The 24,248-nt window shown below is 39.8% G+C and overlaps 1 protein-coding gene across 2 annotated transcripts; it reads left to right on the plus strand.

Moving 5' to 3' along the window:
* Positions 1-237: 237 nt before the first annotated feature.
* vps39 (VPS39 subunit of HOPS complex) lies at positions 238-23,965 on the plus strand. Of its 2 annotated transcripts, none has more exons than XM_073483732.1 (24): positions 238-831; positions 1,049-1,114; positions 1,216-1,280; positions 1,631-1,673; positions 1,845-1,939; positions 3,005-3,103; positions 3,224-3,316; positions 5,033-5,216; positions 7,474-7,594; positions 7,948-8,068; positions 8,363-8,492; positions 9,434-9,576; positions 9,759-9,899; positions 10,901-11,042; positions 12,725-12,811; positions 13,819-13,892; positions 14,038-14,254; positions 15,669-15,797; positions 16,143-16,245; positions 16,497-16,542; positions 17,139-17,288; positions 19,983-20,117; positions 21,086-21,177; positions 21,622-23,965. In XM_073483732.1, the coding sequence occupies exons 1-24, from the start codon at positions 759-761 to the stop codon at positions 21,701-21,703; spliced, it is 2,631 nt and encodes an 876-aa protein (XP_073339833.1). In that variant the 5' UTR covers positions 238-758; the 3' UTR covers positions 21,704-23,965. The 2 variants fall into 2 exon arrangements, with proteins under 2 accessions (XP_073339833.1, XP_073339834.1); XM_073483733.1 differs by having other exon boundaries at positions 8,366-8,492.
* The last annotated feature ends 283 nt before the right edge of the window (positions 23,966-24,248 follow it).

Here is a 24,248-nt window from a genome sequence, read left to right on the forward strand (position 1 = left end):
GCTCAGTACAAACAGGTAAAGAAATCTCTGTACTACTATTTTAATGTAACCTGTGACAGAGCACATACGTCTTTAATCTTTATTTCTCACTTATTTCCCACTCTATTCATATTTTGGCAGTTTTTTCTAAAGCTTTATTAATAAAGTCTCGCGAGACTTGCACAAATGTAGTCACTGCGCCTTTAATGCGTTCCTCGTGAGCGGAGCCATACGGACTTGAGTCACGTGCCTGTCAAACCCCATTCTCTCGCGCAGCCGTCAACACAAGTGAGGAAGTGGCAAGAAGCTAACCAGGCTAACGAGAAACTAAACCACCACGGCCGACACGGTGGTTTATTTTTTTTTGTTTTAAGCTGCCTAAAGGTTGAGTTTGTCCTCGTCGGTGAAGAAACCGACCGCCTTTGTTCGGGTTTCTGGTAGCATGGAGTGACGCGGAGCAATGTTTTGGAGCCGTAGCTTGCTAACTTCTAAGCTAGCAGGCTAACGATCAGCTGTTGTTTTGGTCGGAGAGGTAGCTGGCAAACCAGGCAAACTGCATAGCTTTTACAGAAGTCTGCAATACCGGGGTTAGATTTCCTCATTGCCTGTCGACACACTGCACTGCTCAGACATTTAATGGCGACACATAAAGGCGGTCCACCCTGACAGACTTCATCAGCGGTCGGTCAGTCAGCTGTTGTCCCCGACAGGCGTCGACTCCCCGTGTGGGATTGATCCATCAGAGCGGTGTGTAATTGAATCACCGATATAGCTTCAAGATGCATGACGCGTATGAACCAGTGCCTATTTTGGAGAAGCTTCCTCTTCAGATCGACTGTCTTGCGGCCTGGGGTGAGTTGTTGACAGTTCACGTATCCCCACAGTTGATGCTTTGACATTGAAGTGGTTCCCTCTGGGTGTTGTTGACCTGCAGTCTCAGGTGTCCCTTCTTGTTTACAAGTGATGCATTACACAACCAATGACAGGAATGATCTTCCTGCAAGCATGTCACAGCACAAATGTTTAGATTTGATAGCATAATATTTCTGACATTTTTTCCTCCTCTCAGAGGACTGGCTGCTTGTGGGAACGAAGCCAGGGCATCTTCTTCTCTACCGAATAAAGAAGGATGCAGGTAGGAAGGGGGGACGAGGGTTTGTGTGTGTGATGCATTTGATTCTTTGTGTATTTGCAGACCTTGTTCAGCCACTTAATTGTGTCTCTTTTCCCCATTAGGCACCAACCGCTTTGAGGTGACGCTGGAAAAATCCAATAAGAACTTTTCGAAGAAGATTCAGCAGGTAGATGCGACCAACCACAGACTAACTAATTGATGCATAAATCAAAAATGTGCATTCTGGTGAATACTACTTACTCTATCGCCATGTTATTAATAGCAAAAGGACTGTGGGCGTAAACATACGTTACGTCAGTCTGAATTAGTCTCAGTAGCCAACTCCCTCTCTTGGAATGATTCTGGGAATCAGACGCATTCATATGCCAACTTAAAATTCCAGAGATATCTAATGTGATCAACCTTCATGTTTGCTGATAAAGTGGGTTAAACAACTGAGGTGTGTTGTAGTGGTAACGTCAACATGACTTGCTGTTTAATCATGGACTTGTGTTGTGTTTCTTACTCTTTCTACAGCTGTATGTCGTCTCACAGTACAAAATTCTTGTCAGTCTTCTGGGTATGTTTATTTCCCAAATCTATCCAGTACATACTTTAAGTTTAAAAGATAATGTTGCTTAGTCTTCATCAGTTTATTGTTTAACATTTTTAGCCTTGAGATCTTTTATATTTTTGTGTTGACACAAGGCATAGCGTTCATCGTCCAATATCTAATGTGTTTCTCCTGCAGAGAACAACATCCACGTCCATGACCTACTGACCTTCCAGCAGATCACGGTGCTGTCCAAAGCCAAAGGAGCCACGCTCTTTGCCTGTGACCTGCAGGTCAGTTACGATCCACTTGTGGTTAAAGCTTAGGATTTTCAGGCACTATCCCTGCAGTATAGTTTATGTGCAGTACTGCTATCATATTCATGTATGTGTATTTCCTCCCATTCTGAATCATTTTTCACTTCCGCCTTCACTCACACAGCTGTCAGTTATAAGTGTGGTTAGGAGAAACTGCAGATGAGTCACTGTCTACTTGGAAGCTTCTGACCAGGGAGCTTTGAGTGACGTGGTTTATTCGGTTTTCTCAAGTTAGGCTTCAAGTGTCTTTGCATGCCTCAACCAATTTATCGCAACACATGTACAGGTTAATTTACAATCACCGCAGACTGTTCCCTTTAGCTCACCATCGTCTTTTCAGCTGTTTGAATGTATGATTTTTTTTTGTTCTTTTTAGCTATATATATTTCAATGTGGTTTAAAAAAAAGAGACTTAAAGGATCAAGATCCATCATATTGACCATTTTTGGTAATGCTTTATTAGCACTTCCATGCACAAAAGTGAAAAAAGAGCAGGCGACATAAGAATAGATACAATCCTTTTTACAGATTTGCATTGCATGTCAAGTTCATTGCTTTTCCTGAGGCCAAATCAGCACATCTCACATGCTGCTGCCTCACACCAGCACATAAACAAACCACGGCGATTCATACTTATAAATCATGCCTGTGTTTCAGAGTTTGCTATCATGTCTTTGACAAGAATAAAAAGCAACATAATGGTCCTTGTTATGGATTACCATGCTCAATTTGTCAACTTTCTGTTAGCTGTGTTTTTACTCTTAATTGAAATGAATGGAAACAGGGGCTGCGTTAAAGAAAGGAAACACATTTAGACATTTTTACAACAGTATGTTTTAGTATGATACACTCAATTTGCAGTTACTGGATTAAAACATGCAAAAAAAACAAAACTGGTATGACTCCCATTACATTTTATGGCACAGTCAAAGACAGTCATAACAATGATTTGTTCCCGCTCTTCTTTCCACATTTCTGTGTTGCACTCACATTTTCCCCAATTTGAAGTCTTGAATTGTATATTTTGTTTTTTGTCTGCAGCAAACCAGCTCAGGAGAGGAAAGGTTGAGAATGTGTGTCGCAGTGAAAAAGAAACTCCAGCTGTATTACTGGAAGGACCGAGAGTTCCACGAGCTGCAGGTAAAATAAAATATGTTTGAGATGTGACTCACTGCAGTATGATCCAGATTTAGATGGGTGTTTTTTTTTCCAACCATGTGACACATTTAGACATCCTCATGTTTTCTTTGTGTCTGACAGGGGGACTTTGGTGCTCCAGATATTCCAAAGTCCATGGCTTGGTGTGAAAACTCCATATGTGTTGGTTTCAAACGAGACTATTACCTCATTCGGGTATGTGCTACAGGAAAGAATAACACTAAGCTTTTTACACACAGCTGTACTTATCTGCAGCAACCTACAATTTAAAGTGATACTCCACCCATAATCTGACTTTTGTATATGAAAGCCTCATTTCTTTTTAGACCTGCAAAGAGGCTGTAAAAGGTTTGTGGCGTGTTTAATGGAGAAGAGAGGCTTTAGTCACTTTGGCTTTTAAAATGGATTCTAACAGTGACACATCGAGACATCCATGGATGCCCTTTTAACCACTGTCCATCTCCATCTCTCTTCATATTTTGTGTGAAGAAACAACAGTGTTGACGTTATGTCAAAGACGTCTGTGTCCTGTGTTGCAGAGATGTCCACTGAAGTTAGCATGCTAACCAGCTAGCCCCTGCCAAACCTGTCTCATAATACCAATTTGTACCTCAAAGAAGCAATAGTCTGAGAGCCCCCGTAGTTTCAGATTGCAGAAAAAAGTATGCCTGCTGGTAGCGTAATAAATGAACAAAATGAAATGTCAAGAAATGAAATACTCTTATTTTCCTAAAAAAACAGAAAAATACAAGCGTAGACCTTCTGAAGTCAAGTTTCTCTCTTTTAGTGAACTAAGACGACCTTAGTTGCCTCGTTAACTCATCGTAAAACACACTTAAAGCAAATTCTATGTAAACAAAATTAAACTCACCGAAACAGTTTGTCTCTCCACAATCACCTCTGGTGTGGCCTCACAGTTTAAGATGTGAAAATATTACTGCTGCACGCCTCTTCCGTCCCTGAAGTTATAGTCCTGCTCAGAGCTGCTGTAAATCACCTCTGTACTGTACCCTCTGTTGTCAAACTGACCTCCGTCGGTCTTTGAAGCTGTATTCAGTCCGACTTTGGTGCAGAGCCATGTTCAGTTCTATGTCAGGTGGCTAAATCAGTTCAGCTGAGCCCCGACGCCTGTGCTGACTTTCCCAGTGATCCGCATGCTTAAGCAGGCCATGGACGACCCCTGAGTTGGATTGTTAATCAGGCTGTTGAGAGGGATGCTGCCATGGGGTGGGATGACGAGGGAGCTGGACTAATGATTTGCGCTGTTTGAAAATAAAGATTTGTTCACCAAAAAAGAATAAAATACAGTTGGCCTCAAAAGTGATTTAAAAGAAGATATTTATGTAGCCAGCCAGAGTTAATCAGGCTGGTCGTTTAACAGCCAAGGAGCACTCAAAATATTTATGAAAATATTGGTACATAAAATATAGTTTTAAACACAACCTTTGTCTTAGTATTCGATATTTCATGTGCAAAATTGGAGTCTGGGTTGGACTGTTGTCTGGACTTATGAATGATCTGGCTTGAATCTTTCATTCTCTGTGGAGGGGCAATTATGCAAGTGCCTTTTCAAGTCTCCAGAGAGTGTTTTATAGAGGTTTTGGAAGGAGTATCACTTTAAAATGATCTTTTTATACCACTTCTGAAAAGATGAGAAGTAGACTGTTATATAATTAGTTCCTGTCTGTTGTGTTGTCCTTGAAATGTAGTGTTTATTTTGGGCTTCTTCCTTTGTATCTCTTCCTTCTGTTATTCTTATTTTCGACTAATGTTTTGTAGTGTTATCGCTCATCTAATCAGCTTTTCTTTGATCTTTTATTGTTTGTCTCGAGCACTTTGTAATTGACCTTACAGATGAAGCTTGTAGGATGTTTTTAATAGGTTCTGTATCTTCTGGCTCACTTCTACTAGATGGATGGCCGTGGCTCCATCAAGGAGCTCTTCCCCACTGGGAAACAGTTGGAGCCTCTGGTCGCCCCACTGGCTGATGGGAAGGTTGCTGTCGGTCAGGATGATTTAACTGTGGTGCTCAATGAGGAGGGTGTTTGCACCCAGAAGTGTGCCCTGAACTGGACCGACATCCCTATAGCAATGGGTAAGGAAGAAACACAGCAACTCATACTACGAAGACGTTTTTATGTTCAGTATTTCTGTGATTCTGCATTTAGTTATGTTTGAGGTTTGACCATGATGTTGTTATATTTGTTTCTATGCAAAAAAAAGCTACTGCATACCCTTTGCAATTTGCTTTTCTGTCCTTCTATGACTCCTGATGTCTTTGCTAAGAGTTAACTTGTATTTGATATCAATAAGAACTGACAGCGAATACAAAAGGTCACATGCTGAGTAAGAAGACCCAAAAATCCTCCCCCAGCAGTCAGTATGTTGATTAGTCTTCCAGATAACACAGAAGGTGTTTTGCCAAAATGTGTCACCCCTGGCAGTCCCTTCCACTCGGGGGTAGAAACAAAATCAGCCAAATTTTTTGTTGTGCTTTCTTTGCACTCTGTCTAAACTGTAAAACCTCCAAGAAATTCACCACAAAGTGAACTTAGCTGTCTTAGTCACAATTTAATAAACACACATACTGAATTTATGGCAATTTAGATGTAAGCATCTATTGATTTTTTTTCCAAGGACATTGCTTGCTATAAATTATCAGAGTACTTAATTTTAATGAGTTTGCCGATAATAATACCCTTCTGCACCGGCCTCAGAGGACAAAGCACGGAAGCAGCACAAGGAGAAACAGGTTTTCAGAATTTTGCAGGACAAGCAGCTGTGGAGACTGCAATTACACTTTTCTTATGTTACGTGCAGGTTTTTCTGCTTCACCCTGATTAGAAATCGGTCTGCATCTAAAATATCATTATTCAAACTACTTGGTGTGAGCGTAATCTGAGATTTTACTCCTTCCTTTTTCTGTAATTTGATAGAAGTTTCAGTTCCTGTCTGTTAAAAGCAGTGGTAGTAAGTGGTAGTGAGTAAAAAATAGAATTACAATGCTCTAAAAATACTCTATTACAAGTAAAAGTCCTGAATTCAAAATGTTACTAGGGTAAAAGTACACAATTATTATCAGTGAAATGTACTTTCACTGATTAAACGTTTTTCACTGAAGAACGCCTCAGATAATATTATAATAAATGGCTATAACTTGCTTATATGTTGCTTATGCTTATATATGTTAGTCTAAAACATCCAAGATCATCTTTTTAATGGAAAAAAAACTAAACTTCCTGAAGGTTTTTTATTTGAGTTCCTGATGAAGCATTTAGCATAAATACTCATCATTTTATCGGTCATCATCGAGCCGCTGTCCGTCTTCTCTTCCTCAATCTTTCCTTCCTCAAAGCAAAGTCTTTCCACCCTGTCTGAGCTGTGCTGCTGCTTTCCACATGTCAGAAGAGGAAACATAATCTTATGTCAGCTTTTTTATCCCGTGACTAACACACCACAGGTCTGGGTTACTGATGAGCTTTGTGACAGAGGGATGCAGATGAGCTCTCACGTTGTTTTAAAGGCCCCTCTCTCTCTCTCTCTCTGGGGTCATTGGAATGCATAAAGGAACAATGTGAAGGGGAAATGAAGCCTCCAAGCGGTGGTTTCATACAGTTTGCAATTTCCTTGTTTTGATAAAGCCAACATTGAGGCTTTGGCATGCATCCGCAGAGGATGAGTGCTGGTCAGTTCAAAATGCATCTAACTGACCATCCTGACCGTTCATGGCTGGAAGAGAGGGCCATATGAGTCCAACCTCAGGCCCGTCTAGATGGCTCTCTCTGGCTGGATTTCCTGCTCTATTAGCCTCAAGGTCTTATCTTTATGATCACAACTGAGGCACCTGTTCTCAAGACAGAGACTTTAAGTTGGATTGACATCAGAAGTCTCACATTGAATCCAGTAACTGGTTCCTGCTTCTCCAATTTGTGGATTTGCAGCTTCTCTCTCTCTCTCTCTTCTCTCTGGCTCTTGTGAAATATCGTGTGCATTTTTCAATATATTCTGACTTGTTATAGACTGAACAATTAATCGAGAAACTACACAATAGATCAGGTATGATAAGGTAAAAGTTAGAGCACAATAGTCCCGTCATGATAATTACGTTGTTGTCTTGCGTCATACATGTCATATCTTATTGACTTTCCAATGTATGTGCATTACATCAACCATTTAACAAGTTTTTGATAACAGAGCCCAAGAGTCCATTTTGTGTATTGTCTTGGTTTTGTGGTTTTATTTTATTCACGTTTTATTTATTTAGTTCATAGATATTCATACTCGTAACAGTTTGGACTCAGTTGACCTGCACAGCGATTGTAACCCTCTTGCCTTTGTCCAAATGTTTTCAGAGCATCAGCCTCCGTACATCATTGCTGTTCTCCCTCGGTACGTGGAGATCCGGACCTTCGAGCCGAGGCTGCTGGTGCAGAGCGTGGAGCTGCAGAGGCCTCGCTTCATCACCTCAGCTGGGTGAGTAGTCCTCTGTCGAGCTGAATAGGAGTTTCCAGCAACCTATTCTTGCAAAGGGACTTGTGCACTAGTTGAACCTTTTACTCATGCTGGATGAAAACATTTCTTGTTTTAATCAGATTACAGATTCTGTAATGAATGTTAGCTCTTTTTTTAAGGCTTGCACTGTATAACATCCCTAAAATAACATCATGTGTGATTTGGTGCTTTAATCACGTCTCTAGTCTTTTTTTCTCATGATGATGATGATGATGATGATGATGATGGTGACAGTGATAATGTCGGTACAGAGAACGCACTTTAGTTCCGAATTTAATCAATCTAATCTTGTTTTCTCCTCCTGTCTTTCTCAGGCCAAATATTGTGTATGTTGCCAGCAACCACTTTGTGTGGCGCCTGGTGCCCGTGTCAATATCCAGCCAGATCCGGCAGCTTCTTCAGGACAAGCAGTTTGAGCTGGCTCTTCAGCTGGCGGTGAGATTCAATTCACCGTAAAGTCCTGTTATTAAATTCCTCAAGATTCAATAAGCGTTTTAGCTCAAAGGATGGAACATTGAACTCACTTATCTTGATTAAGAGGTGCACGTTGAAACCGTGAAATGCTCATGGCTTTGTAAATTATTGTCAGTCTATCTAGAAATCTAGCTTTCCAGGGGCATTTTCAAGAACTTCACATTCTTGGAAGCTTTGTGAAAATAATCTTTAGATATTTTTGCTGTAGTGTGATGAATTTTTTTTTTTGCCTTTCTTCCTTTTTTTTTCTGCCAGAAGATGAAGGATGATTCAGACGGTGATAAGAAGCAGCAGATACATCACATCCAGAATCTCTTCGCCTTCAATCTGTTTTGCCAGAAGAGATTTGATGACTCCATGCAGGTGTTTGCCAAACTGGGCACAGGTAAGGCTTTCATCCCTCACAGTGGACACCTGTTTTCTGTCTGTTCAGGCCAGATTTGTAAGACAGTCACACTTGAATCAAATTGTATGTGTTGTGATATTAATTTCAAAGTGGAACACATGGTTAATCTTTCACTACATAGGAGTCCACAATTTCCATTTTTATCAGGAGGATGTCCAAATGGAAGCACACTTTATATCAGGACTGCAGGATCATCATGAAGGCCTTGCATAATTATAAGATGATAGTATAATTGGTATTAAAATTTTATAGAATTGCTATTAGGCTAAATACACACTTTGTCTGGGCCTATTATTTTACTAGATGTCTACATTAAGCATCTAAATAATGCTTATTTTTCAAAGCAACCCGTCGTTTTAACAATAGAAAACTTCTGCACTCTCTCTGCTACAAATCGCTTACTGACAATAAATGCCCGTGGCTCAGACAATGTGACTTGAAAGTTAATATTTTGTACAGTCGTTATCTTTGATGAGGTGTTTGGATTTGTCTCGCTGGGTGGACAGCACCTGTTTTATTTTAATGATGTGTGTTTATGTATTGCAGCCTAATTAAGGTGAATCTGGTCACAATGTTATCACATTTATTCTGCTCACTGTATCATTAGACATCTGTTTCTTATTGTGTCTATTGGTGGAAATACTTTTATTCACATATGACTTTCACATTTAATGATGACACATTGCGTGTCTGTGGGGATTTATTCCACAGTGATGACAAACATTTCCTTCCCTTAATGAGCTCTTGATTTCAGGTCTGGTTAATAAAAGATTTTTGTAACTAATGTTTTCTAATGTTTTGTATTTATATTATAAACTCTGCCATTAAATCATTTTCCCCTTCAATCAATGGCTGATAAACAAACTCTAATATCATGTGTGGAACAAATTATGACACATTTCCTCTCCTGTGCTCTGCAGATCCCACCCATGTGATTGGGCTGTACCCAGACCTGCTCCCGGCAGACTACCGCAAACAGCTGCACTATCCCAACCCTCTGCCCACCCTGTCCGGGGCGGAGCTGGAGAAGGCTCATCTGGCTCTAATTGATTACCTCACCCAGGTGTGTGTATATGCCTAAAATGTCCTTTACAACACTGAGAAAGTTGGAAAAATCCCTGGTTGTCAGATACTTTTTTTTATCTTAAATGAGGCTGTACTCAGAGGAGAACAAAAACCCAAAGGTTGTTTCAAATGAGGAGGTACAGTTTAATACTTCTGCATCTTTTTTATTTTTCCACACAGAAACGCAGCCACCTTGTGAAACAGCTGAATGACTCCGACCCTTCCACAACATCTCCGCTCATGGAGGGAACGCCTACTATTAGAAGCCGCAAAAAACTCCTGCAGATCATCGACACCACCCTGCTGAAATGTTACTTGCATGTAAGGCTCCAGACTATTTCTTTTTCTTTCTTCATGTGTGTTGTGATGTTGTTGTTCTTTTGTTGTGAACCAAGGTGATCGAGTGTCTTCAAAAACATTTTGTTCTTTTATGTCACATGTTTTTCATACAGTTGATTTTTAATTTGGAATGAAACAAATTTTAATTAGAAACACAGAGTATATTTTTTATCTTAAGCCATTTCTTTCTCTTTTCTTTAATACCTCTCATGACTCATTATACTTTTGGATTAACAGCCAACCTGCAGTTGTCAGTGAAGCCAATCCAAATGTTTATATTTCATGATGAAAGTTATGTCGGCTCTCAGGAATCTGGCACTTACCACCATCCACTTTGAGCAAAATGGCATGATATCACAAGAAAGTGATTCCAAACAATTTGGCAGCAAGACTAGGCAGTAAACTTTACCTCACACATAGCCAAATCACTTTCACATTTGGCAGCTCATTAATAGAGTTACTTTGAGTAACAAAAACTGAGTCACATTAAAAGTGGCCGGAGTTCTAGATGTAGTAGCTGCAGTAAAATGGGTCTGGTGTTGATTTCGGGAAATAGATGCCGGGGCAAAAAAAAAAGCAAAACTCCACCAGGCAATCTGTGTCAAACCTCATCTACAGTTAAAGTAACAAAACAGTCTAATTGGACTCCAGAGTCTTTTTCCATTCCTGCACATTTAGCCAGTTCTTTTGATTTGGGCATCCAGGAACGGTGCCACCAGGTGCTTCCCTTCCCTTTGGAGGTATAATAAGCTCTATTTAATTAGAGGAACTCCCAGGCATGCAGATTACACTGGAGGGATAACCTCACAGTGACTGGAGATCCTCAAAGACCGTGTGAGTGCTTTAGAGTGCCAAGCATCTGCACCACATTATTTAAATGATAAACACACGGTGAAGCAAAGAGGATGAACTAATCCGTAATCACACATCTGACTAGATTTAACTTTGGAAATCTGGTGTTCATGTTTTTCTGCTCTTATCAGACCAACGTGGCCCTGGTGTCCCCCCTCCTGCGACTGGAAAACAATCACTGCCACATCGAGGAGAGCGAGTGTGTCCTGAAGAAGGCCCACAAGTACAGCGAGCTCATTATTCTCTATGAGAAGAAGGGTCTGCACCAGAAAGGTAAGGGTCTGCTCGCCCGTCAAACACCTGCCCCAACAAACCTGATGATCTTATCGGGTCATATCATGCTTTATGTATGTTACAAATCTTAAAGTCTCATCTGCAGGAAGGAGCTGAGAATAATTATGAGAATTATAGGTTGAATTGAATGTACGTGAAGTCGACTTCAAGCCACTAATTTATTTACATGGACTGTTTCCATCCTAGTCAGATCTTCACCAGACTTTTATTTATTTATTTATTAATTTTTCATTCTCAGAACTCTCCTCTTTTCTCTGCTCTAAAAAAATGCTCTTCTATTAAAAAAAATATTTTTTGTTGCCAGCAGTTTAAGATCACACTATATTTCATTTAAACGATCTGCCTACTTCAAAAGGAAAAAAATATTTACAAAGTAGTTTTAACTTTTCACCCATCTCTGTCTCAAAGAACTGTGACTGATTCCAAGTCCTTATTTGTGGATTTGTACTGAACTGTGCTTCTCTGCAAAAACGTTTGAAATCCATTTGATTGTGTGTGATTTGGAGCTCAATAATTCATTTGAAATGGTGGGGATTTATACACTTCCTTGAGCTGTTGATGGCTCCCCTGGAAAAACTGGCAGATATTTCACTGTGTTGAGATCAAGTTCAAATATCCCTTTTTAAAAGCCATTTTTATCTGTATAAGCAATAAGAAGGCACAACATATATTAAAAAACACTGATAAACAAGAATGTAAATTAGTCAGATGGAAAAGTGATTACACTGTGTTAATATGATATATAATAATATTTACTTTAATGATTTTAAGTAAATTTTGTTGCTAATATTTGTGTTTTTATTCTTCAGTAAAATTCTGAAATAAGGAGTATTTTTATAGAGTTGTATTGCCGCAGTTAGAGCTGGATTTTATTCAGCTTTTCAAAGGAAAATTCAATTTGGACAATCACTTTACAATGGACAGACAACAGATAAGTCAATCAGTTGGATCTCGACTGATATCAGAGTTCAGTTTTATTTTTACAGAGTGTGGTTAATATGTTGCAGACCTCAGCATGACAACTGAACACATAGCAATAAAACAAAATGAAACATCTGCTCCCAATTTCACTGTGAATTTGGAGTTTAGAGTTTGAATGACAGATCACTTGGTGCCTTACGTCAGCCGTTATCAGCGCTCTCCTCTTCATCTCCCAGTTTAAATACAAGAGCCACTGGTTACCGATTGTTGCATTCATTTTAGGTACTGGTTTTGTGTTTGTAACAAAGCTGCATTCTCAGCACGGGGTGGATCAGCTACAGTTTATCTCCGAGGAGGTTTCCCGCTTGCGGTCGACTCGTCATCCTCGTAGATCAGAGCTCTCTTAATGTCATTTAGTTTCTGGCGGTGTTCAGCTGTAGATTCTGGGCTGCTCTCGCTGTGAGCACGGCTGGTTTTAATCAGCCTGCTGCAATTTGTGCTTGTGATATCATACTGTTCGAGACTGCCTCTCGTCCCCTCTGCCAATTCAAACCAGCTGTTACCCTCCACCAATTAATACCGCGTGTGCTTCGTCCAATTTCTGTCGACAGAGGGATTATGTAATGCAGTACGGACCAGAGATGATGACATTCTACTACTTTTCATCAGTCAGACTAATCTCACATTTGCTGTCACTCCCCTCTCACTCGCCTCCCGTCACCCGGTTTACCCTCTCACAGCTCTGCAGGTGCTGCTGGACCAGTCCACCAAGGCCAACTCTCCTCTGAAGGGCCACGAGCGAACAGTGCAGTACCTCCAGAGATTGGGTAAGGATGAGTCAACTCAAGTCTGTTTTAGCTCGGTGTGTCAGAGTTGTCATCCCTGTTATGTTTTATTTGTTGCAATGATTTTGGGAAAGCCTCTGAGAAAGCTTTCACTCTGATTGATTACGGACGTTGGATGAAATGTTCAGTATAGTCAGCATTCCGTCCCGTATCATGGTCTGCAGTCTTTCATATGTCAGGCATATGTGTCAATATTTACTGTGTCTGTGCACCAAAGATGTCAAGATAAATTGCTGTACTTACTGGGTTCTTGACAGTTAAAATAGCTGCTGCCAGTGTTTTTGTTAAATGTATAAGTTTCAGATAAATTCTGACGCTGTGGTGTAATGATTGGGTAATTGCATTGTCTCTTGTGGCCGATGATGGGGATGATGAGAAGCAAATGTCAGTCAGTCAGATACATTTAGATGCATTTAGTCACAAAGAGGATGCTGTTTCTTTGAGGTGAATGTTTTCTCTTAGCTGTAGACAAAAGCATCTTGAGAACAATCCAGGAAATTGAAAATAAGGCGTAGTTGAAACAAATCTCAAAAGCTGTGTGGAGGGTTATTTTTCCTGCTTTCTGCCAACTGCAAACAAATAACACCATGGCAGGCATTATACCTGAATAATGGCTCTCAAACTTTTTCAAGCCAAGGACAACAACACATTCTCACTTTATATATGTCAGAATACTACTGCCACTATATTTTAATATGATTAAAAAAAATGTGTCAATGCACATTTTGTGGATTAACTATTAACTAAGCGTATACTCTCATATTCTGAAAAATATTGTAATAATAACATATTGATTTTCAGCCATAATGCCAAATTAATTTGTGCCAATAACTTGTTGTAAATAGTTTATGATGATAAAGTGCTGCATTGCTTTTAAAGGACGTTTTCTGAAACTGTTTGTAGACTTCATCATGATCATCGTCATCTCCGTCTTTACTTCCTTGATGCAGTTAAACTTACATATCTGTTGTAATCCCTCACACACACAGGAGTGGAGAATTTGGGAATCATCTTTGAGTTTTCTCCCTGGGTGTTGAAGATCTGTCCTGAGGACGGCCTGAAGGTGCGACACAAAGTCTTTTTATTCTGTATACGTACCTTTTGAATTAACTTAACCTCCAGTTATCACAATGAGAGTCAGCGTATATTACTTTATGAAGTCCAGCTCAATTGTATGTCCAGTTATGTTAATTTCTCTTCCTGTCCAGATCTTCACAGAGGACCTGACAGAGGTGGAGACTTTGCCCAGACACAAGGTGCTGAACTTCCTGAAGGAGGGCTTTAAGGAACTAACCATCCCATATTTGGAGCACATCATTTACGTGTGGGACGATAAGGGCCCGGAGTTTCACAACGTGCTGATCCAACTCTACCTGGAGAGGGTTCAAGGCCTCATGAAGCAGTACCTCAACTCGCTGCCAGAAGGTACGAGTGTTACCACCCCCAGAGAGAGGTCTAAAATAACCAAAAAGAGTCCAGAGGCTGCAGAAAAATCACATTATTCATTTATTAGATAAACAATAAATGTGACAATAAAGGAAGGCTGAACCAAATTGTCAAAAGGGAGAGAAGCTAATCAGACCAACCCACAAAGGTTGTTGTTGGTCTGGGCTCTAAGCCAACATTAAGCCTAATAGAATTAAAGCTGTGACTATCGGGCCGATCAGAAAGCAGAGAACAACCAAAGTAAAGAATAACAGCAGCTGGAGCGTGTAACAACGAGCAAGAGAAAACTCTGTTCAGCTGTCACTCTCAGATAAAGCAGAAATGGCCAAAAAATAAATTGAAAAAACTTTGAAAATGATAAAAGTTTTTAGATGTTTCCACAGGAAATTAATTTTTAATTTTAATCCTGATACACAGATGTGATGAGAAGTTCCTGTCAGATACTAAAACATTCAATCATATCTTCTGCACATGAAGCAAGCCTAGAAAGTAAATGGGGTGCTTCAGATGGAAGTGTGATTACATCATTCCATGTGGGTTCAGTTTGCTGTTGCTTACTCATCCACTCATAGTTGTCCGTCATTGCTTTGTGTCAGGACTTATTATGAAGTCCTTCCGTCTCTCTCTGTTTGTGTCTTTTAATGATCACCCAGGGACTGTGTATTGAAATGAACCTCACTGCCAACACGACTACGCTCGCAGCTCATTAAAGTGCTCTCTGTCGGAAAAATAAACTAATAACTCCACATCGTTATGAAGCATATTGCAGTACGCATCCTGTGATATTAAGATACTGTTTCTCTGAGATTATTTGGATTCTCAGGATGTTGAACAGGGTCGCATTTCATTACTGCCTATGTGAATATTGAAGTCTGTTGAAGCAGCAAGTTTACAGTCTTATATGCATTGTTAATAATTGCTGTTTCAGTAAAAATGTAAACTATTTTCAGGTTCAAATTAAATGTGCTTCTAGCTGCTTTCTTCAAGAAAAAAGCAAAATAATTATGTTTACGTTCAGTGTTTCTTACCAGAAAGCATCGTGTGTATCCTTGAGGAAAACCTGCATTGTTTTCAGCTGTGATTAACTGCTTACAGTCATCATTTTTGGGAAGGTCACCACCACTAAGTGTCATTACGCTGAATAGTATGAAGCCATTGGCAGGATGTGAACCACACCTTCTGCATGCTCACAATACAAATCAAACAGGATACAAATATTTGTTATTTGTTGATGCCAATACATCCTACACACTGGCGCTTTAAAAATGACTAAAAACATTAGTTAATTATAAAAGTTGTTGCAGATTAATGTTCTGTCAACCAATTAATTGATTAATCAACCAATTTCCCTACGGCTCTAGACTCTATAATTAAACCCTCCGTGCTGTTGCAGGAGTTCCAGCTGTTGCTGCGGGGAAGGAGGACGGTGATCTGGGAGAGTACAGGAACAAGCTGCTGTCTTTCCTGGACATTTCTACCAGCTATGAACCAGCCAGACTCATCAGTGACTTCCCCTTTGATGGTAAGAGCTGGGTTCACACAGTGGACAAACAAGACATTTCTTCTGTTTGCTTAATAGATACAAACAAGGTTGTGAGCTGACAAGATGACATTTCCCTTCTAATCCTTTGTGGTGATGTGAAAATTACGTCTTAAGCATTCACACCTCGGGTATGGAAGGAAATTCAGATTTGAATGATATCAGGATATCTGTCACGTGTGCCCAAGAAAACAAAGTATGTCATATATGTTTCCTGTTACCTCATCCAAATATGTTCTCAGTCACAGAGGAAAGTTATAGCGAACTCGTATATATTTAAGCTGAAGGGTGTAACCTGCACCTTTGACCTTGTTTTCCATCCTCAAGGATTGCTGGAGGAACGAGCTCTGCTTCTGGGTCGGATGGGTAAACACGAGCAGGCGCTGTTCATCTATGTGCACATCCTGAACGACACCCGCATGGCTGAAGAGTGAGTACTCAAACAAACAGCACGGAAACCTGCGCTACTGGGTGGGAAATTATCCCCCAACCAACAGACAAATGTTTGTTACTGTAACTCCAGCAGCTAATTTCACTTATAATGAGAAAAAAGTTGGTCTCTGCCCTGAAATCATATTTAATTGCGAGCTTATTTTGTGCAGCAGCAAATCATTTAGTCACGGAAACGAGCAGAATTTAATGTTTTATCTTTGCTCATGATTTTCTCTGTGTGCTCTGCAGATACTGTCACCGGCATTACAACAGTTCACTGGAAGGGAATAAAGATGTAAGTAGCTTTTTGATGTGTTTTCTTCCTGATTTGTTTATTTATGTTTATGTTTTATTTGCCTTGTCCTCTTGGATTTCTTTTTATTCGGGTCCACTTGGATGTTATTAAAGCTGTGTCGTGTTTGTTTTTTTATGACCACTTTTTTCGTTTTGTACGCTCTGCTGCCTCCCACTAAGTGCCTTTGTGCCTGCAGAAATTGCTCTACAAATATAATGGATTATTTATGCCCGAAGCACCCAGTGACACATTTCCAATTCAACAAAAAACATAATCTCAGACGGCTGATATTATCTGTTATGTGTATAAAATGTTGTTAGACTGTATGACCAAACAATACTGAAATTTCAGTACTGAAATCAGTAAATAGGCATATGATTGAAAGGGAAAATCAATGAATCATTTATTATTATTATTCTGAAAAAGTCAGAAAGAAGAAAGATCCCTGCTTGTTTTGATTCTGTATTATAGTTGTTCTTTACCGTTCATAATTGTCTGCGGACCTCTCTATCCATGACGAATCTCTGCTCAAGTGATAAAAAAGATTCTGATTCAGACCAAGTGAAGTATAAACTGCTGTATTTTCTTCCCTTCAGGTTTATCTGTCTTTGCTGCGAATGTATCTTTCACCTCCTGACGTCCACTGTCTGGGGCCCATCAAGATGGAGCTGTCGGAGCCTCAGGCCAACCTCCAGGCGGCCCTTCATGTCCTGGAGCTGCACCACAGCAAACTCAACACCACCAAGGTAAGCAACAACAGAGCAGCTCTTCATTTCTTTACCAGGGAGACTCGAGAGCAGATAGAAATATCCGTACTTTGACAGAGGATTACTTTTGACAAGTGCATTAAAGTCTTCCACTTAAATTCCTCTTTCCTACACAGCAAACTCCCATCTGGTACTTCAAATTGCTCTTTAAATACAAGGTTAATTTATTTATCATTTATACTAAAACTAGCATTTCTTTGTACAACACAGGGCTGTGTAATGAAATGTTCATTGTAGTCCCCTTATACTATTCACAAAACAAAAATGTTAGTGCTACAGCTAATGATTATTTTTATTAGCGGTAAATCTGCCGATTATTTCACATTTTTAACAAATAACAGTTTATAAAATGTGAAACTTGCTCATCACAATTTCCCAGAATGCAAAGTTCATTTTCATATTGCTTCTTTTGTTCAACCAACAGTCCAAAACACTCACCATCCTGACCGTGTGGAAGGCTTTATTTATTTATTACGGTCCCAAAAAACAGATTTTGTCACCAATGATCTTCTAGGCAGTTTTAATCAACCACTACAGAGCCTTCCTGCCCTTTTTTGCTATTGCTCCTCTGTAAAAGTTTAGTAAAGAACTTAGAAAATGTTTCTGTCATGAGTTAATCATCATATCAGAGCGCAAGAATAAGCTCCTCATTGAACCCAGCTCTTTATTTATTATTATAAGTTGACTCTGTGCCATCGCTCTGATTTAGTAATCGTTGCTAATTCAGACAAACTGTGGCACTGAAAGTGAAACTGATAGGAGTCGGCTTGTTTACGCAGGATAAAACTGAGATGGAGTAACGTGATTAACGATGACACACGCTTGCATAGAATTTGGCATTTGGTGTGAAATTAAAGCAGCGACTGAACTAAACGCAACTCGTTTAAAGATTTGATTTAGTTTGTTTTTAGAGGGAGATGAGAGGGGTTCGCGCTGTCGGGGGTAATCAAGCTGCTGCCTTTGTGATAGAAAACATCCAGAGAACCAAAAAAAGATTTCCACGGGGAACTGATCTCCCTTGAGAGGCATCTGCGATTACGATGTGAAAATCTTTGATGTTTTGACTACCTGAACCAAAATAGCAAAGAGTTAATTGAATAAAAGCTGTTGTGTTCAAAGCCGGCTCATGACCTATTTTGCTCGTCAAACCTACATGTCGAAATGTACCGACTGCTGTCTAGTAAAGAAGATACTCCGGCAAGAACACTTCATAAAGATATTTGGTTCGCTGTGTTTTAGTACGACCCAGCTGCAAAAAATCTTTCCACACACTCCATGTCGAGGAGAAAACAGTCACTCAGCAGATTGTGTATTCTTTCTTCCCTTATCTTATCTCAAAGGAGCAGAGGCCCAGTCTTTGACACGCCTCCACTCTGCCTCTGCAAATATTTAAATACAAAAAACGAGCAAGTTTATCGGTTATAGTCTCATTGTAAAGTGCACCATAACAGACTGTGTTGTGTCTGCGATTTAAAGTGGATGTGATTGTGTGTGAAAGGCCCCGCTGATCTGTGTTCAGCTGCAGACATGTCAAATTAAGAGTCTCTGGAGGGGAACGCTGCCGGTTTATTTGGATGTTGAGGTTAAGATGCAACAGCCAGGAGCTCTCCATCTTGTCTTTCTGTGCCATTCTGCCTCCCTGCGCTCCGTCATTGACTTTCATTTCTCCTGGCCTCTGTCACAGCTTCTGCCTCGCCAAGAGAGCATCAGGACGACCAACATGTAGTTGGGATTTAGTAAATGTAGTCATGCAAGAAACTCTATAAAAGCTTTCTTAATTTCTTCTCAAGTTGAGTCTCAAGTCATTTATTTTCTCTCGAGTCAAGTTCAAAACAGTGACTTGAGTCGACAAATAAAACGTGAATGATCGATTATAGATTTTCTGTCTCGACGTTGCGTAGACATTGTTGGTGCATTTACTTAATGTTTACCAATTGATGTATTACCCTAACTGCCTACTGTTAAAGCCTACTCTCTTCAGTAACTCAATACCATTTTGTTTTTTAAAGAGTGGTTTATTAACTCCACTGTCTGCAGTCCCAGCTCTGTTAGGTTCTCATCAGGAGAAGTTCTGAGTCTCAGTGTAATGCTGCAATTTACACAAATTTGTTTAATTAAGTCTCGCAAAAGGACAACGGGACTGCTGGTCCTTGATTGTGTTTAGTCTCCCTGAGACTTCACACAGCAGCACACAGACAAGTTATTGTGGTTTCTAAAAGTCTGTAAGGAGAAGATACGGTTGCTAATATCCTGGTCGTGGGTCGCAGACAACATAAATGAGGCGCAGCAAGATACCGTTCCGAGGAGAGAGTAATTACATTTAATATTATTACCTTGAAATGATTAATGAGCTATGTTAGTATTTTGAGTTTTTAATTATTATAATAAACGTGGAAATGACTCTATTTGAAGTATTAGTGTTCCTTCTGAATCCAGTTCAGTGATTATGTTTAACCGCAACATGAAAATTAGCACCACTGTCAGAGAGGATGCTTATTTTCATAAATTACACTTTCAAAATTAGTGTAATTTGCCTCTGAGAGGAGACATTTCCTCTGTCCAATACACAAAGGTCCCTCTGATAATGAAAGAGTCGTGATCTGTTTTCAAAAACTAATAATGTCAGGTCAACACTACTTAACAAGCAAGCGTTTATGTTGTTGTTGTTTTTAGGCCATCAATCTGCTCCCAGCAAACACTCAGATCCGAGAGATCCGGGTCTTCCTGGAGAGCGTCCTGGAGGAGAAGGCCCAGAGGAAACGCTGCAACCAGGTGCTGAAGAGTCTGCTGCAGGCTGAGTTCCTCAGGGTGAGTCCTGCAGAGTTTGCTTACACGGTGGATCACAGCCTTATGTGACCTCTGAATACAAAGTACTGTCTGTTCACTCCCCGTGGTCACAGGTTGCATGTCTGTTAGTTGAGAGCAGTTCAATTGAACATTGATTTTTCCTTGTCAGATTGTTTCACTCGATTAAGGCCCAACTGAAATGAAATTGTCTGCCACAGCAAACACATGTGCTCTGTGAATTACAAGTACTCTGTTCCTCTTTGAGAAATCAGAAACTGTCAGTTCTCTGACTTTTTTTCAGACAACCACTCAAACCTTTGCAGCAGTAATTTGCAGTCATCTATCAAAGGCAGTCACAATGACTAACAGCCAGAGAGCAGCAAGCTGCACCACCCAGGAGCCACTGACTTTGAGCAACAACCCACATTAGCTTTCCTGCTAAACTCTCCTTCTTATTAAACTTACAAACACACGTCTTGTCCTGCACTTTAGCTTAATGAACGAGTGACCGATCGAACATTCAGCAGAGAGAAGTGCCCGTTTAACTTTTTCTCAAAGAATATTTCTGACATTTCCCCCAAATACTTGTTGTCCTTTCTTTGAAACAATGAACAACTCTTAACAAGAAACACATTTTCAGTTGGAGTTTACAGGGTTTACACAAGAAAAAATTGGAGGAAAGTCCCGAAACTAAACAAAATGTTTGTGGTGCAGGGAGTTTCTTCTTATTTTACTTAAAGCTGCTGCAAGCGTTGTCGTCGTTTTAGCTAACGTTTTGCAGTTCGCAATCCCCTCCCTCCTCTTTGCGTCACCACACTTGAATGACTCCTTTTCCTTTTTTCAAGGCAACTGGTTATTTTTGCATTTCATTTTCACTGAAAAAAAATATAAAAAATGAGCACACAGGTAACTCTGCTGCAGAAACGTGTTAAATCTAATTTACTGTACCGTCTGTCTCTGCTCACCGAGAACATGTTCTGCGTTTTCAGGTGCAGGAGGAGCGAATCTTCCACCAGCAGGTCAAATGTGTCATTACAGAGGAGAAGACATGCAGAGTCTGCAAGAAGAAAATAGGAAACAGGTAACACTGTCGCAGTAAAGAAACTGAATTTGTATTAACTTTTTAATGCTTTCCTTACCAATATTTACATTTTTTTTCTTTATATTTTTATTTTGGGACAAATCTGTGAATCCTGAATATTAAAAAAGCGGACAAATATTTAAGTGCCTCTCTGAGTTATTGAGGAGTATCATCAAAACCCTCATTAATTCAGTATTATGACACTGTCGGTGTTTAATAACAACATGTTTTATCTCTTTTTATGAGATGTTTTTTGTGTCTGCAGTCACAGTTTTATGAACACCCTTTTTACGCCCTGAGCCGACATTAATTTCATACCCTGTTCATTTTAATTTCACTGTTTTCTCTCTTTTAATTAAACTTTTGTTTATCTGCACTGATGCAGTGACTAATAATCCTCCCAACAGGAAAGCATTCTCATATTTGTTTATCTCTCTCTTTCAGCGCGTTTGCCAGGTATCCCAACGGCGTGGTGGTGCATTACTTCTGCTGCAAAGACCGCAATGTGTGTCCCACGGAGCAGTAACAGCTCCACCTGACAAAAGACTGTTTACTAATAAATAATCCCCTCTCCCTCTCTGTTCTGTGGAGCTTAATTCTCAGACATCTTTGAACTTTTGAAAAGATGGAAATGCTCGAGTTAGTTGCCAGGCTGTGGAATCAGATGCTTGTATCCAAAGCACCTTACAGAAGTGCAGACTTTTTTCTAACCTGAGTTAACCTTGAGTAAAGTCGTCGTCATGCTCTTAACAGCTGAGCAGAACAGGTCCGCCTCCTGCTGAAAGCAAAGGCTGCGACTTTCTTTCTCTGTGCATGAAGTAACAGGAGGAATGTCCGGGGTCGCTCAACACGAGGGGAGAAATAAAGAGAAAGAGGGACTCTGACATTTGAAAAGCATGTGTCACTGTAACGCTAGAAGGGATTCATTGCCCTGCACGCCGACTCAGAAGAAAATGGGCGCTATTGACAGACGCCCAGAGGAAGAGGAGCTGTAACAGCAGAAGTTAGCGCTCGTTCTCACCAGGAGGGCAGTTTAATTTTATTTTTTCTCTCTCTTCCTGCCTCTGCACTGTCTCCCAGCCCTCCTGTAATACTGTGTAGGCCTCAAACACTGCTTTATTTGCCATATACACTCTGCAGGAGTACTGTTAAATGCCTTTTGTGACTCTGAAGATTGTACTTACAGTGAGGTCTGATGTCTCATGATGTTTTTGTTAGCATGTGCTGGTACAGACTAAGCAAAACTAAGTGTTCGTCCTACAGTGCATTAGATGTTTTTGTATTTGATTTAAACATGGACTTCATGGCTTCTCATACTGACATAATTCATTGTTATGTTCTTCTTTTCATTCACTGTCTGTATGAATGACTGCGACCACATGACATAATGCATTTTTTGCAGTTCTCGTCTGTCTTTGTATTAATTTGACATGAAGTAGAGCTCATTGCGAGTGAGACTATGTAACTTTTTAACAGCAGACAAGGTGGCCACACGTGGCAATAACAGAATAATAAAACAGAATTACCCCTTAATTTCCCAAGGTGCTTTAAAGACATCATTGTAGAGCTGCAATGGGTAGTTGATTAATCAATGAGTTGATCAAACTAAACCAAAGTTGATAACATTGACTGGTTCCAGCTACTCAGATTTCAAAGGCTGTGTTCAGTCCCAGTCTTGCTCGAGCCGTCTTCACTGGGAGGAGGCAGGTTACCCACCCCATCATCCGAGGCTGCGGTCCAGGCAGTCTCCAGTGAGCTAATAGGGCCCAATTGCTCCACAGCTAACTGAGCTACTTGCTAAAAGCAGCTAGTCCCTTCTGCAAAGAGTGCACAATAGTTTTGGAGCTATCTAATTCTGGCCATCTCGTATAAGCTATACCTTCAATTTTTGTCTGTTAATCAGATAAAACAAGCAAATTATATAAATATTAATGTGGGCTTGAAGAAATTGTAAATGACTATATTCACCTTTTTTAAAAACATTTAATTGACTAAATGATGACCTGAGAAAATAAACTAATGAAAATAATCGTTTGACGAAGCCTTACATCACTGTTAACGTTGTCTGCTAGCATAAGCTAACGTAAGCTACTGGTCATATCAGTCAAAGAGAGGCTAAAGCAGCGCTGTGTTGTGAATTAAACTTTTTTTGTTTAAAATAAAAATTGTGATATTTCTTCTCTCAAAGGTTACGTAGCCTCGATCTCGGACAGATCACAGAAATACCGCACTTTAAAAGTGGATGTGTGTCCTGTTTATTTATTGTCGGATCACATGTCTGTGTTAAGAACTGGAAGTAACGTGAGTGACTTGATTAATCTGTGCATTTTGATAGCAATATTGTTATAAGATGTGTCTGTTTACCGTCCACCTGGGAGGTAATTTAAGAAGAAGGACTCGCCAGTTTATTAGAAAATGATTCACAGGCAATGAATGTATGTTTGTTGATACATGACAGTTGACTTAACATGACTCACAGTTGTCTTTTAACCACTAAGTGTGAACATTTTGGAGAATTCTTGCCACATTTTCAAGTTAACTGTCCCACAAGTTGTAGCATTATCTGCATCTCCTCCTCCTTTAAAACCCCCCCATACTCGTCTAATTTTAAAGTTTTGCACACATTCTCTGCCAAGACTGTTTCTCAATATTTTTTTTTTTAGTGGGAACATTTGTCCTGCTGTGTGTATTCTGTATAAAGACTGCGAGTGTTGAAGTTATTTGATTCTGAGGCGCGAAGCATCTGTCTGTCTGGCTTTAATCAGTAATAAACAAGCATTTCCACTCATGTTTGTGTCTGCCAGCTGTTCACGCTGCTGCTGTTGGTATTTACTGTGAAGGTGTTTACATCTTATTTCTGCTGACGTTTAGATTAAGTTGATGAAAGGCTGATTCCTGTATAAGATTTTGGTCTAAATGCGTGTTAATGCCAATAACGGCGAAGTAAATTAATCAGTAAAAAGTGTAAAAATTGTTTACGTCTTAACCCTAACATATAAAAAGTACAAATTATGACATATTAAGACAAAATATGGAATGCAAAATTATGATTTATTGACAAAAAATATTTA

Source organism: Pagrus major, chromosome 16 (assembly GCF_040436345.1).
Source record: "Pagrus major chromosome 16, Pma_NU_1.0".
Taxonomy (NCBI): Eukaryota; Metazoa; Chordata; class Actinopteri; order Spariformes; family Sparidae; genus Pagrus; species Pagrus major.